The following is a 16,328-nucleotide window of genomic DNA, read 5'->3' as shown; positions in this document are numbered from 1 at the left end:
GAGTAGTTTCCTCTAATCTTCAATATTATATTCCAACTTAGTCACTTTTATGCCCAGAATTTATTAACAGCAATCTGAGCAGCCCTTACCTCGCCAGTATGTTACTGGCCTTTCCTTTGGTAATTTATATGAACAAATAATTTTAGACTCTAAACACATACCAAAAGACTTTCAAAGATAGCTAGGAAAAAACAAGTACTCAAATAAAAAAATCTCACCCTCTTTGCTTATGCCAACAACAGGAAAAAATGCAGTGTCATTTGGCCCTCTGCAAGCTTTGGATACCATCCTACAAAACACCCAAAGATTTGGAAGCATCACACCACCTTCCTGGCTCCTGGCTTCAGCCTTTGCGAGCAAATCATGCTGACAAGAAATAACATACTTAAAAAGTAACATTCTTCTCTGGTGACTTAGTTTTCAGACAAATCCATGCCCTGCTCTATTTCACCACACAGCTACAGAAGTATTTGAGCTGCTTCAAGAAGCAGGTAAGGTCAAAACAGCTTATTTCGGCAGGAGAAAGGCCCAGATTAACAAGAATTCAAACACCAAGGCGAAAAATCCAGCGAAGAAAAGGAGGCCTTATTTACACCAATCAGCGTCAGGACTAACTGAACATCAAAACAACAGAGTTGAGCAGCAAAAGAAAATCTTGGTCAGAGTTGGTAGCTTAAAAAGACCTTCAAGACTTAAGAGAAAGAAGATTTTAGTTGCAAGAGACTAGAAAGAAAATCTTATACAATGCTGTAGTGGAAGTTAAAAACCAAAACCAAACCGCTCCACCCCACCTTTATCATATAAAAGGGAGCAATATTGAAGTACAAGTAAAACAGTACCAAGTTTTGAATACATGTCACACATATCTTGAAATCTCAGCTACTGAGATTTCTGCTTAACCATTGGGTTTACTGGTCATACTGTAGATTTTTTATTGGTTCATTGTTGGTTTGTTCTGGCTTTGATTGGTGCTGTGCTTTTTTTCTTTCATTCTTTCCAACTATTACTTGGCACAGTTTGGTCAGCTGGCAAAAAAAGAGGCAGAGCCAAAGGCTGGGCATTAGAGCACAAGAATTCCAGGTCCAAAGCAGTTCCCAGTTTCATCAGCTTCATGAAGTCCAGGGACATGGTGCTTTTGAGGCTGCAAGTCTTCATGTTTAGGGCTTCTAATAAGCAATACCGTAAGACTGACCTGTAGAGCTTATTGTTCACTGGACTGCTTTCAGATCTGGTTCCAAAACCGCAACATTACTAAAAATAATCTCCCAAGAAGACAATTTGCAATCCTGCATGCCAATCACAGCAGCCTGTGTTACGGTAAGTACTCAATATTTAGTCAAACACACAGATTTTAAGAGTTCTGCTAATGTTTCCCTGGAAAGAACAACTGCATTTCAGATGTTACAACTTGTTTGAAGTATTTAAGTTTCTCGATAATTCAAGCTATTATTAAATGCACCCATCTTAGGAAAAAAGAATACCTCAGGACAACATGCCTGTGGCATCATCCTGGCTTATCAGTGGCAATCATTAGGAAAAAATAAGGTAAGAAAAAAAAACTTCCAGCTGTTGAAATCTGAAACCACTTCTGCTATGGAATTTCCAAGTACTGTAGGAAGACAGTGAAACCAGCAGAGCATTTTGCCTCCCAAATCAGCAGAATCAATCATTTTAAAATTACCTTTCTGTTCACTGGTGACTGTACACACAATCCCAACTCAGACCTGCTCACATCTGAGTCAAAGTCAAGCAGGTGTTTCTTTTGTACAGAAGTGAATTATTCTTTTGGACACCCTACGATGCAACAGGCTGCTTCCCAAATGCCGAAGTATCTTCACCTCTTTGTAATCTCCTCAACCCAGTCCCAGCACTGCTCAGTGGGTTCTGCAGCAGGGAATAACCTCCTACGTAGCCTTGAGCTTCCCTGCCTGAGCTTCAGCAACTTTGGGACAGGAGTTTTAGCAAGAAAAGACTGTCTTGGTCACCCCAGTTCTGCTACAATAAAACTCAGCAAACAGGGAGAGGGAGAGGTGCTGGCACCATGTGTCCCCCTGCCCATGAAGGACAGGGTAAAGCTGCTTGTCAGTACAGAACAGCCAGTCAATATAGAACAGTCAATGCCCACACTACCCCCATGTGCTTTATTTGTTGTTCAAGGATTTGCTAGCTAAAAACAGCACACAGGAGAAGAAAGGCACTGACTACACTACGAACACCATATACATTTTTATTTAATATTTTTCATGTCCTAAAACAACTCAAAATCATATGACCTACTAATCACCTACTAATTTCATCCTCACAAAAGTTTGTCCATGCAAATGGGGCAGAAAAACAGCTCTAAGAGATACTTACAGACATTGACTCCCCTCCAAATACTTATGAATGCCATTTTTGAGGCAGCAGAGCTCTCAGGTTTTCCATAACTTTGGCTTCAGGAGAACTCTTCTCTCGTTTCAGCACCTCTACTCTCTAGTTTGTTCCATGCAATACACCAGTCCTGTCACTGCACAGCATCAAACAGCCCTTAGCAAAGAAACTCACAAGATTAATTATTTTTTGTTCTTGGCACAGGAGAGCAGCACAACACCCACCTCCCATATCTGAGATCAGCACACCTCCAGCACAGAACGATCCTGGCACACAGGTCTGAAATCAGCTTATCACTGGGGCAGTGCTGAATGCAGGGAGCAGCCAGGGCTCACTGGTGGCTCCAGCAGGTGTATATTGCTGTCTGCTATGAGACCTGCCTAACAAAGACCCTCCTTCTCAGTTCTTATCTGAGGAGTATTCTAGCAGGTAACCAATTCACAGGTTTCAACTACTCCCTCGATATTCCCAGAGAACAGTCAAGTACAGTGAAGAGTCTACAAAAAAGCATCACTTGGCCCTCCTTACATCAGAACTAGTGAGCACTGGGTCAGTGTGTTATGGCTAAGTATTGTGAATAGTAAGTTAATTGTTTCTTCCTGTGAAGTTATTTCTGCTGCTTTTGTAGGATACTCAAACTGAAAACTATCCATCAAAAGTGTTTCTTTAAATCCCAAGGGGACTTTTTGAAAATTTAGTTTTTTTAAAAAGCACTTAATCTCCAGTCAAATAAAACATCACAGACATTTAATATACATAAAATGTCTCCAAGAGACCAGAGAAGCATAAACTGCTTTAAAACATCTTTAGAAAAAATCACATCTTAAAAAAAGAAGACACTGGAGTAAATGATTCCTTTGATCCCACACTGCTGATACACTCTGACACCAGATTTTTAGCAGAAAGCTGTCACTTTGCACACCCCTCTATTCCATCCAGCTCCAGGTACCACAGTTCTTCCTTGTTCTCTGAGACACTATATGCCTTGATAACACAGAATCTCTCCTCCCCTCACCCACACTATTTTTCCCTACACAGCTGGAAACAGTGCAGGGAAGGTGTCATGCACCTCCAGGCCCGTGGGTAGTGCGTGCAGACAGGGCAGCTGTCCCTTCGGAGACAACAGCCACACTATCGCCCCTCCTGGACACTCACCACTCACTTCCCCTCAAAGCACTCCAGACCTTGCACTCCAAGGAAGTGCTACAGTGTCTACTGAGATGCCCAGGAGATCTCCTTCAATTACACATCTTAGCTGAACTCTCCTGTACCTGCACCCATCACACTAAAAAATTTCTAAAGACAGATCAAACCAATTGGTTTTCTAAAGCACATTAGCAAATGTGAACAAGATCAAAACTGCCTTCTAGCACAGTTATGTTAAGTGCCAGTTTTTATTACAGGCAGTCAGCTACACACAAAAAAGATTTCATCTTGTATAGAAAGAAGTATTTCTCCATGAAACCTTAAAATAAAAAAACCCAAATAAACACAGTCAAACTTACACCATGCAGTTCACTGTCCTTTCAAGATGACTTCACCATTAAATAAGATATAGAAACGCTCTTCCTTCAAGAAGAATTCAAGATGTTTATGTAAGCACAACTCAAACAATCTTTAAGCCTAGCACCCCTAAAACACTAGCAGCTCCAGTTACAAAATGAGTACTGGGGCCTTTTGTTAATATGAGCACTTAGAGAGAAGCAGCACCTTCTCCTGTAGGAATGCCAAATGCACATGCTGTATGAACAACTCAAAGCTAGAAACTGCTTGGAACCAAGGGATAATAATCAATGCCAAGCAGAAAGAAAAAAGCCTACATTACCTTTTTATTTATTACCTGCTGCTCCTGCTTCAATCCATCTCTGGATTTAGCTTTTTGGTCAACAGTATTTCATGTATTTTGACAGTTACTCTCATTGCACAAGGATAAAAGGAAACACATGAAGAAAGGAAAGTATAAAATTGTTCCTGCACAAGGATAAAAGGAAACACATGAAGAAAGGAAAGTATAAAATACCAAGGAGATCATGGTACCACCCTGTTCCAAAAAGCATTCTTATTTAAACAGAAAAACACTATCTAGTTAAAAAAAGCACCTATTTATGAGAACACTGGAGAAGCCAGGATATTTCAGTACAGAGCAGAACCAGAACAAGCTACATTTCACATAACAGCTTAATGGAGAGGGAACACAGAAGTAGTTAATCACAGTTTGCAACCTTAGCACAGTAAGCATAACAAGAGTCTCCATGCTCCTGTTCAGCAGCATAGCAGTCATTTCAGAAATACCATTATGGGTGCATCTTATCCAAACACTGTAGAGAGGGCAACTGCTGAAATGTGGAGGCTTCAATCAAACATTTTCAGATACAGTGCCTGTTGCTCTTTCAGCCTCTCAAATACACTTTCAGTACCAGTCAGCCCCAGCTCTGTCCTACTCCTGGTCCCTTCCTACACTCAGCACGGCTGGAAAAGTTGCAAGGAATAAAGGCAACAGCTAAGAGGTTACACAGTAGGTTCTATCAGCACAAGGGATTCTTCACTGCCCGTTTCTGGAAATCAAGAGGAAGAGCATTACTGATGATACTCTAGCTTTTCAGCACAGAGCTGAAACAACGCAGTATGATTCATGTTTATTTTGAAAACTGCCACGTTCCTTCTTCCTTCCTTCAAAAAGCACATCACAAACTAGAGCAGCACACCAAGGTGCAATAGGTATTGTGAATTTACTTTAAAACTCAAGAAGAAGTAGTCTAGAAGTCGTCATCTAAACAACAGCTTTCCTCAATTCATGTCTGAAATGCTGGTCAAGGCACTCCTGAGGAAAAGAAATACTTTAGATGACCATTAAATTCATATACTCACTGAAATACCAACTAGCCAGCCTAGCAAATAACTTCACCTTCACCCTGATACAGCCAAAAATACATTGGTGGCTTTGGGAGCATTACTATTGGTCAGATTTTTATTTCAGATGATGGCAAGGCTGGATTTCTTTATAATGCAAGAGCCATCTGGATCGAACTATCTGAGCTTAAGCTCTTTTGATTATAGAAGGCTCCCCCAGGCCAGGCCCTCTGAGTGCAGGGCACATGGTCTCGATCCAGCCCTGGTCCCATCACATCCCAGCCTGGGAGCACCACTGGGAGGCCTGGCAGCAGCTAAAGGCACCAAGTGTTCTGCCTCAACAGATGCATATTCACCCACAAAGCAGAGCTTAACTTTTTATTTTTTTAAATCAAAACTCACTGGCTGCACCATTAACACACTATGAAGACCAGTGCTAATGCATTATTCTCACCTAGAAGCAGAGCATAGCAACACCAGCTTAACCACACTGTAGATCTTTGTTTTCTGTCCAATTAATTGCTCGACAACATCCATCTTACCAAGATTCTTACTTTTTAGAATACTATTTCACACATTTAAGACTTTAAAAGCATCTGTGAGAACACGGACAAATCAACAATTGCCTCATCTTTAAAAAGAAAAATTAAGGAATTCTGAACTGTTAGATTTTTTAGTCTAGAAAAACATTAAACAAATGTAATGCTGCTTATCCTGACATTTGCATATATACACAAGGAAAGAATCATAACTGGGTAAATTGTGAGATAGAAAATTATAAACAATAATAATAATAATAGTTATTTAAAAATAAATCAAGACTTTTTTACTTTTCTGACAATAAGCAGTTCAAGTTTCAGAGATCCTTGTCAATCTCAGTTCTTACACCAAAAGAAATTTTGCCTTTTCAATACTCTGCAGAGTGTATATACAGATTAATACAAGTCTATGGGCAAGTACAGATTCTGATCTGCAAAATAACAGTCTCTTTACAAGAATGTACTTTTTTCTTGGCACCTTCCTAAAACCTTGACCCTAGAACACGTTGCTTACAAAATTGATTGCTACGTGTTTTCTAACTATTCTGAAATTAGCCAGAAAAAATACAAAGAAAAAAAATTCCTTTAAATTACTACCTGCTATATTTTTAGGGCGTATAAAAGCACAAGAGTTACATTATTAAGAGGTACATTGTAAGAATAAAGTTTAAGAAAGAAGAAAAAATTCCAAGACTCAATCTACACGAGTGCATTACTTAAGTAACAATCTGCATTTAAAATTCAGAAAAGCACCAACTGCTCTTTCCATTGATTTTTTTTTTTTTTTTTTTTTTTTGTAGCCTATGTTATTAAATAAAATCAAGGATACAGGCATTCAAAATACAGACGGTGAAGAGAATCACTAAGGCTGAAGCCATCTGGAACCTTCTGACAGGGCCCTTGGAGTTGCACTGCTCCCCCCTCCAAAAGTACTCAACTCCAGAACACAGGTCACACACTACAGAATATGCTTTTTCCCACTGGATCCCAACTGCCTGAGGTATGAGAACACTGTAGGAGACAGCATTAAGTGACATCTTTTCTAGATCCCAGCAAGCTCAAAACATCATTGTTGCATCCCTGCTGCAAATCACAGTTCCTTCTGGCAAGCTGTTATAAAATATGCAAGGGTGAACAAGGTAGAAGTGTCTGCAATCTTAATTACCTTTTTCCACTGTTAAAATGTGAGCGAATCAGCACTTAGTAACTTAATACTATATTAGTTCTCATCAACTTTAAAAAGAATGAATGCCCATTCTCAAGGTATCACCGATGTACTTTGTGCATATTTTTAGCCACACCACACAGCCAGGGTACAAAGCTCGGGCCTTCTTACATATACATACCAACAAAAAAGACATCTTTCAAACATCTCGTAAGTGAAATTCAAATAACAACAGCAGAAAAGGGGAAGAGACAGACCACAAAGATTCCATGTGGCAGGAACCACCAACTTCACAAAGCACCTTCCTCCTTACAGTACATCTCACTACAAAAATACAACCAGGGAGATCCAACTCAACTGTTTGATTGCACATTTTAAGCTTCTATTTTTAAAATAAAAGTGACCTTTGCACTGAGGATGAGTTAAGCCTCTTAATGCAAACGTATCTACTTTTGTCTAGTTTATCCTGTAGTCTTAAAGGCTTACATCTTTGAATATGTCCAAGCCCAAATAAAGAACAAAATAAATAATGAAAACATAAATTGCTATAGTGGCTATGAACAACAGATAACCATTCAAGGCCTCTGGTATCTCATCTATTGTACAGTATAAAGCAGAAACCCACCTCAGATGAAAAAGCAAGCTGTTACATTGCAGATTCCTGTAGGAGCAGAACCAGTTAAAATATTTTCATTAAGAATTAACCTAGCAACACACACTTGCCCTTCTGTGAAGACAGGCAGCAGGTGAAAGGACAAGTTCAAGTATTTAACTACTTCAAAAGTATAATAATAAAAAGGACAGCAAAGCAGAGTTCAGTCCCTCATATCTATCAAGAAGTTAATTTCTGAACTGTACTTCCACTTAAATAAATTCCTTTCAAAAATTTAACTATTACCTTCAAGTTCTTGCATTAGTTTTATTTTTTACAAAATACCTCAATTTCAGAATGCACAAAACTACTCCTTTTAGAATAAATCACCCTGATTATTACTGCTTTGATTTTTTTAAAAGCAAAAGGTACACTACTTTTCACAAAACTTCTCATTTCTCATTATAATGTTCTGTCCTCATTACACCAGTTCCTGGAAGAGGATGCTCACTACAACTCACAGGACACAAAGAAGTAAGACAGCATGCTTATGCATATTTAAAAGCATTTTAACATGTTTTACACTACCCAATGTGATGTTTTCCAGGAACGGGAATGTGCTTTTTAAAGGACTCTCTCTATAGGAATCAATTTAATACCCTTATAAGCTAAAAGGGCCTACAATACTTCCTTGCTTGCTGCAGGGATGCCAACTGATAATTCCTAGGATTTTAGTAAAATAGATTTTTACATGTTTTCAGATTCTGAGAGACATGCACTGCAGTATGTAAAATACAAACCTACCACCTGCACCAAGAAGAACTTTCTGCCTACGGCCTTACTTATCCAGTTTCAAAACAGATGCTTAATTTTCAAAATAAGAACTTTTTTGCACACATTCTTCAGTCAGATTTAAGTGATAAAGCAGTTAAATCAAAAGGAGCATGTAAAAACTGTTTGATGGTTATTCCCAAACAGTATTAAGTTGATTTTGTTTTGCTTTCAGAAAGAACTAGACAATCAGGATTTGCATGAGTGTTCCTTTGAACAACTGACTTCTGTTTCTCTTCCTTAAGTCATTGTGTTTAACAGAAGAAAAGCAATTTTTGGCTTTAACCTGCCAGTCATTTCTGCTCAAAGACAGCCCTCTGAAAATACACAACAAAGCCTTAAACAAGCACAGTGGAAGATGTGGAGGAGAGGTGTGTGTAGTAGTTCACAGGCAATGGAAGATGTCGGTGCTCAGAAATAAAAATACTGCTGTAAGTGACCCAAAAAGTGTTTAGTGGTAGAACAGGAATAGTTATCTCTCTCCTCTAAACAAGTACAGAATACAGTCTCCTGAATTAGTTATCAAGAACAGACACTGTGTGCTGCTTACGTTTCATCCAGTGCCTCAGTACTACATTCTGCACCTTTCTTCCCCCTTTCCAACAATGCCCGGCTAGGAAGTTCACTAAAGCGTGTACATTATTAACAGTATATCTGGAGAGAAAGATAGGCCTCTCCCACTGACCTCAGCTTTCTTTCCCCTTTTGCACCTCTCGGATAGCAGCTTCCCTCTTGCCCTGCAGCTATCTACCTTGCACCAAAAATTCTGCCCGAACATCCCACTGCCAGCTTGCAACCTCCAACCATACTCCCAACTGTTCACACCACACCCTCCACAGCACAGGCCAGACCAAGTACTCACGCTTACCAAAAGTCAGATCTTTTACATATAAAACCCGATGATTTTCAGTGTCTCAAGGTTCCTGTAAAAACCTAATCAACTTAGGCTTCTTCTGTGGATCTGGTACAGTTTAGCTTATTAGGTATTCCTCTGTTTTTCTCCCTTCACTAAAGTGAAAAAAACCACATGAATGCATATCCTACCACCTCAGGCAGCATTCCTGCAGATCTTTGCCTCAAACCCAACAGGTTTCACAGTTGGGTTTCTCTTTCTCCCTGCAGTTCAGGGTCAGGAGCTCTGATCTAATTTCATCCAGAAACAGACAAACAGATCTCACGTCTCTCTTTCTGCAGCATAGCCTATTCATCTGCCACTGCCCTGTGCAGAGTGAGTGATAATCACCTCCATTCTGCACCAGCACAGGTTCTCCATGAAAGCAAAATTAAAAAACGCTGGCAAAAGCTTCTGTGCCACTGAAATAAAAGATAGCAAAGTTAGTCTCCTCAAGTGTGCCCTTATGAACTCCCAGTTTTGAAGCACTATTTCAATATCATAAATGAACAGGTTATTTACATACAGTAAGTACTCTTTGACAGATGTTCTAAAAAGCCTTCTACAAATTCCTGATCCAGTCTCTTAAGCTATCCCAATCCAATTCCAGAATTTCAGCGGAAAAAAGAAGAGGTTGCTCAGAGTCCATCATGAAGAGCTGCTTCCACAAGGGAGCTCTTTAGCACTGAGACATATGTTCAGGCTAGCAGGGAACAGCAGCGGAACTGGAAGGCATCCTATCCATCAGTCCCAGTTTGCAGATCTCAAACAGTACAGTGTTTCACACACACTGTATAAAGTAATTCGAGCTACTTCTTAGACAGCTACATACATATTTCTGCACTCAAATTCATGGAGCCTATTTCTGCAGTGCAGTCACAGCTGACTCTTGAATTCAGCGTAACACATAACAGAAGGAGGAAAATACATATTTCAGAATGTAACTTATGTTCTCTCAGTCCTCTGACTTGTGACCAGATCATTTATGAAGGTCAGACTATAGAGTCTCACAAGAACATAAAACAGAAGTCATATTTCTGTGACCAGATCATAAACAATATTCCTTGAACCCTGAGGAAAGGCTGTATCACTGCCAGCAGTCAGATATCAGTCACAAGGGAACACGCCAGTCCAGGTAATCAATAACTTCACATAAGGCCATCATTGTGTTTTGGGTCTGGGCCCGAACTCACCATCTGCAGCCCAAATCCACAAGCAAACCACGAACTGCAGAATGTGAGGTTTCACAAAAATTGAGAATGGAAAAAATAAATGAAGAGCTAAGCCTTGCTTTCCTTTTCAAAAACTCTTTGGGTTAAGATTTTGGCATGATCTCCATTTTCAGAGAAATCTAGATAGATCTTGCTGAAATATCATCACTGGAAAATAGGAAAAGCTTGGGGGGGAAGGGCAGGTGAGAAGACTGTTCTCTTTTCCCCATACTTTTACTCTAGCACCATTACTTCACAAAAAAAATAAACAAAATGGCTTAAGATTCTGCCCCCTTACACCACGGCATGTGCTTACGGACAGAGAAACATCTGTATTTGACAGAGGATACTGAAATTTACGTGATTTCAGGAAAAAAAAAAAACAACTGGGTAAATATATGAAAAAAACCACAGAAGACCATTAGGGCCATACCAACAGCTCATCACGGGTCCCTGATCCACAAACCATGGGAGCTTGGGAAGTGCTCTGCAGAACTGCCAGCAACACGACTGGCCTGTCCCCACCCTTCTGCCCAGGCATTCCAGATCAGCCACGTTGTGCAGGAAGGGATATGAAGGGTGGGGCTGGCACTCAAAGCTTTGGAGGTACTGCAGCTCCAGGTCACAGCATGGCTGGGACAGAGCAAGATGCGGGTTCTAGCAATCCATGGACATAAAGTCTTCAAAACAAGGACACATCAGGTACCGTATTCCCTGAATCAGACAATGCACTTCTCTTAGCTAGAAGGCCAGGAACATTAAATACCCTGCCAGGCAGCAAGGCTGTTCTTGAACCCATTTTTCTTGCCCAACTGGAGACACACTGGGGAATAAATTCCTTCCATATCTAAACTTAAGCATTAGATTTTTAAAAGTAATAGACACCTTTTACAAAGGTGCTTTACTATACATATTATTACCTTCCCATACATGCCAAATACCCAAAATCAGATACCCAAATACCAGAATAGACTGGCTCACTTCCATGTTAACATGCCACTAAGACAAACTCACTTGATAGCACCCTACCACAATTTTAATCTAAAAAAATACACTAAAAACATTAGGCTGAACATTTTTACTTCATGAAATAACACGGTAATTTTCCCTCCTAGTTCATAAAATCAGAGTTTGATCCAACATCCAATGGAACGTACATGTATTTTTCCACTGACCTATACAGGATCACATCACTTGACAATTACAAGGTTAATACATTTCATAACATGCTTTTAAAATATTAAATTATTTGCCTCTTACTGTATTTTGGAAACAAAGTAAGAGTTATAAATGGTTGCACTGTAATTGCAGTCACAAATCACCACCTATACATTATGTAACAAACAGGAGTCAAACAGCTGATGAGGTTCCAGATGCATCTGCTGCCAGACTGGGGCTGAGATTCCTGTCATCCCCATCTTCCCATCCCCACCTTCCCAGGACAGCACCCTGACTCCTATGTAGACACTTGCCATCACAGTTCTTTGCAGAGCCCCACTGCAAACTGAGAGACTAAATAATTCCATTTTTAAAAAATGGCACAGAGAGCTATAAGCAGTCAATTAAACAGAAGCAACAGGTCCTGTAAATTATTTCAAACCATCTATACTAAAGACAGTTTCAAAAACACCACCTTACTTTCACAGATTCTGGCAAATCATTTGTGCAATAGCATGATCCTTCCACTCAGCACAATACAATACATATGCATACTTTCTTGATACATTCTTGTCCGTCAAAAGCAAACCAGTGCTGTTGGTTTGAAATACTTAAATGCTACAGGCAAACAAATTCTGAAACAAACAAACCAACCCAAAGTACGTATCTCAGCTACCCCTGCTCCAAAGCTCAAGTTCCTGTAATTCCTCTGCCTCCTAGGTGGTCTCAACTCCACCACCAAATTATTTCCCTCAAGTGCTTCACTGGTAAACTATCTGAGAGACTATGTAATTTAATTAGTATAAATCATAAAGAAAACAAGAGGATAAAGTCGCCACTGCTGCACATACTTGGAAAGCAAGCCTGAAAAATACATTTACTTGCAGAGTTTGTTTTCATCTTCTCTACATCAAGAGAAATAAAGTATTTAACTGCAACAGCATTAGCAAAGAAACCTAAATTTTATGTCTTTCACAAGCATGTTCTGTAAGACACAGAGAATCTGGCCTAGACCAGGAAGTTTTCCCAGCACAACTGTGGTTGTTAGAAAACACAACAGAGGGAACATCATAAATACCCATGCAGGTCTTGAGAACAAGAATTCAAACAAGGAGTCATCACTCCTGTGAAGCTTTCTCTGCTCAAGGAACAGACATGATGACAGCACAACAACATTCATTTATACCATGAAGTCTTTATGCAGTAGCTGAGCTTCACCTGTGATCATAATTACTATAACCAGATACTTATTGAATCTGCTGCCTGTTCCTAGAAAAGTTACTCATTTTTGAAAAAATATTTTAAGATTAAGGTCCAATTTAAAAACCAGCGTGCTAAAGGCAGAAATATAAATTTCTAAAAGACATTAGCAAGCTACAAGAACCACAACTTTTCTTTTCCCTTGGCTATTTACTGTATATTAAATATGATTGAATGCTATGATGGGTATGACAGTCCCATTTAGTTCAATTACTATTTACTAAAACTGTGAACAGTCAGATGCTCATTAGCACATCAGAATGTACAGAGATGCTCATTAAACACAAGGATCTTCCTCAGCAAATCTGAGTATAGATGTGGTAATAACCTGTAGCATTACCAGACAGACCTCCAGCAGCAAAGTCGTTTTTTTATTAACTCACCAGTATGCTTGCTGTCATTTGCAGAGAGAAAGTTCATTTCTCAAACCTAAGATACACTGGTAAAATATTTGACACAAAAATAGGAGAAAATAAATCTAGGACACAAGAAATCCAATTAACACTCACATAACAAAGACTTGGGGTTTGCATCCAGCCACACACACAGATGGGGCAAATGGTGTGTGCATGTCTAAAAAACACCTCTCCTAGGCAGATGTAGGTTTTTTGACATCAAGTTTCTGTAAGTCAAGGATGGTTTCAATCCACAGAAATTACTTCCACACTTTCTTCTGAGGAAATGCAAGGTGCAATACCAAACAATAAATACTTACTCTATGACTTGTCACTTCAGAAAGCTGTGTAAATTTATTACTGATGAAAGGAGCAAAGATTTATAGCTCATGATAATTACATTTCCTCATTAACAAAGATGTGAGTAAGACAGCACCAGTGAGCAAACTTATTTTTAAAACGTCTCAAGAAGTCCTAGCTGGGAGGTCTAGAGTATTTTCCTTTCTTCTCTAGGATGACCAACAATGTACTCATACATTAACTTCTTTGGCCTTCACAGCATGGGTCTACAGCCCAACAGTTATGATAAGTAATGCATTACTCTGAGCAAATACAGTCCTAATCCAGGACTATTCAGGAGCATTCTAAAACTCCCATAGCAATGCTTTCTGTGACACACTTTACCTAAGTATTTTAAGTTAGGACATTTCTATCAGCAAGCTACAGCCTACAGCATAAGGGATGCAGCACCATGCTCTTTTTTTACTTTTGCCTAAACCTCGTGGTGCAGCCAATGTGATGTGAACGGCATGGCCGTACTTGCCTCAAACTCAAGGAATGAGAAAACGGGGACAAGAGGAGCCAGCCAGGCAGACTTGTTTACTCTCAAGGAGGCTCAGGGGGAACCTCATCATTCTGTACAACTCCTTTACAAGAAGCTGTAGTGAAATAGGGACCAGTCTCTTCTGCTGTGCCTGCAGTGAGGACCAGAGAAAATGGCCTTAACCTGGGACACAGGAAATTCAGATTGGATACTAGAAAAAAAATTCCCATGATTCAGGAAGTCAGGCTGTTAGGGAGGTGGTGGAGTCGCTGTCCCTGGAGGTGTTTAAGAGGCTGGCACTGGATGATGTGGTTTAGTGGTTTAGGAATTAGTACAGTAGCAGTACTGGGTTAATGGCTGGACTTGGTGATCTTAATGGTCTCTTCCAACCTTGATAATTCGATGGCTTCACATCCAGCTCACCACATCCCTGCGTGGAGTGGCGGCTGCGAGCACCTTTCACAGAACTGGTGCAGGCTACCGTGCTCAGCAGGATGGGCGAGGGGGCGGGGTACAGGGGGACACACAACCCCAACACTGTGGCTTCTTGAACTGCAGAGGCGGAAACAGCCACGGGTGCTGTCCCACACCCACAGCCGCGCCAGGGCCAGGGCTCCGCGCTCCTGCCTCGCAGCTGTGAGGAGCAACTCGCCGTGCCCTGCCCGCTGGGGTTGGGCACTGCCTGCCCCACCCTGCCCGTGTGTCCCGGGGGTCTCAGGGCTGCGCGGGGCCCGAGCGCGCTGATGGCCCCGCCGGAGCCACCGCCCCGCGGGGGGCGGAGCGCGGCCGCCCCTCGCTGCGCCGGGGCGGTGAATCACGGCCCGCCCGTCTCCTCCCCCCCCCTCCTCCATCTCAGCAGCGCCCTCAGCCTCTCTCCTCCATACAAAAGCAAAATGTCCGCCATCTTCACAGGCTGCTGCTGCCGCCGCCGGGCCGGACGGGGCCGCGCCGCGCCAAGGGCGGCCCCGCCGCGGGGCCAAGGCGGCCGGGGGGGTCATTACCTTGATGCAGTAGGGCGGCTCGTCGAACGTAACCAGCATGTACCTGTCGCCGCGGCTGGCCGGGTCCCGGGCCCGCAGCTGCGGAGAGAGCGGAGAGAAGAGGCGTGAGCGGGGCGAAGGGGGCGAGGGGGGCGGCGGCGGCTCCCCCGGCGCCGCGCACTCACCTTCATGAAGATCTCCACGGCGCCCTTGGCGATGTCCAGGTAGCTGGTGCCCAGGTACGCCCGCTGGTTCATAGAAGCGGACGTGTCTATGAGGAAGAGGAGGATCGGCATGGTCCAGGCAGAGCCCCGGCCGGCGGGCTCCCTGCGGAGGAGGCGCGGCGCTCGCCCGCGGCTCGCTCGGCTCTGGCGGCGCTGCCCAAGCTCGCCCGGACTCAACTTCTCTTCCCTGAGCCTCCACCAGCACCATGTGACCAGCGCGCACGCCATTGGCTGGCAATTATACCCGTATTTGCATATTCATGGCAGCGCGCGCGGGGCGGGAGGGAAGGAAGGGAGGGGGGTAGCGCGGTGACGGCGGGCGCGCGCGCGCCGCACCTGTCACACACACACAGCGCCCGCCCCGCCTCTCTGCGGGGTCCCCCGCCCCGAGCTCCAGGGGCCGCCCCGCCCGGCCCTCCGCGGGCCGCTGCTTCATGCTTGGTGCTGATCCCGATCCTTTCGTGTTTCCCCTGTACCTCTCGGTACCCGCGGCTGAGTCACCTCGACGCCGCCTCCCCTCGGCCCGCGCAGCCCTCGATGGCTGGGGAGTCCTGCGGGGCAGAGGGGAATGTGCAGGAGCTGTGCGCTGGCCCCGGGGAGCCGAGCGAAGCCTCTCAGCTGCTCACCCGGTGACATAATCGCCCCCGTTCCTGGTCTCTAGAGGTTTCACTTAAGCACTAAATCCCCAGACCCCCCCGTGCGATCCTTTCCCGTTCGGTTAACAGCCATCTCCCACAGGCAGTGCCTGTATCTGGGCATCACACACCAACAGGGCACCTCAGTGTACCTGGATCAAGGCAGGATGGCAACAAATTAATTGTAGCAAAACTGAAAATACATAAACCCTGCATTATTTCCTACCGCTCAGATTACAAAAAAAAAAAAAAGTATCTGAAAGGAGGGATCACAGAATCAATTAGCTTGGAAAGTCTCTCTGAGATCGAGTCCAACCTATGGCCCAACATCACCTTGTCAACCAAACCGTGGCACTCAGTGCCACATCCAGTCTTTCCTTAAACACCTGCAGGAATGGTGACT

At 42.7% G+C, this 16,328-nt stretch overlaps 1 protein-coding gene across 6 annotated transcripts in view; it reads right to left on the bottom strand.

Moving 5' to 3' along the window:
- Positions 1 to 15,493, bottom strand: part of LOC104691261 (integrator complex subunit 6-like) — a 40,440-nt gene extending 24,947 nt beyond the window's left edge. For all 6 annotated transcript variants that reach the window (XR_005604680.1, XR_005604681.1, XM_039571960.1 and 3 more), the window contains exons 1-2: positions 15,252 to 15,493; positions 15,088 to 15,165 (exon numbers count right to left, since the gene is read on the bottom strand). Coding sequence is in view for 4 of the 6 variants with exons in the window: in XM_039571960.1 (XP_039427894.1) it covers positions 15,088 to 15,165; positions 15,252 to 15,362 (189 nt within the window). In the remaining 2 variants the exon portion in view is untranslated. The remainder of the gene's footprint in view (positions 1 to 15,087; positions 15,166 to 15,251) is intronic.
- Between the last annotated feature and the right edge of the window lie 835 nt (positions 15,494 to 16,328).

This window comes from Corvus cornix, chromosome 4A (genome assembly GCF_000738735.6).
Source record: "Corvus cornix cornix isolate S_Up_H32 chromosome 4A, ASM73873v5, whole genome shotgun sequence".
NCBI classification, from domain to species: domain Eukaryota; kingdom Metazoa; phylum Chordata; class Aves; order Passeriformes; family Corvidae; genus Corvus; species Corvus cornix.
This window is presented reverse-complemented; position numbering and strand designations above follow the sequence as displayed.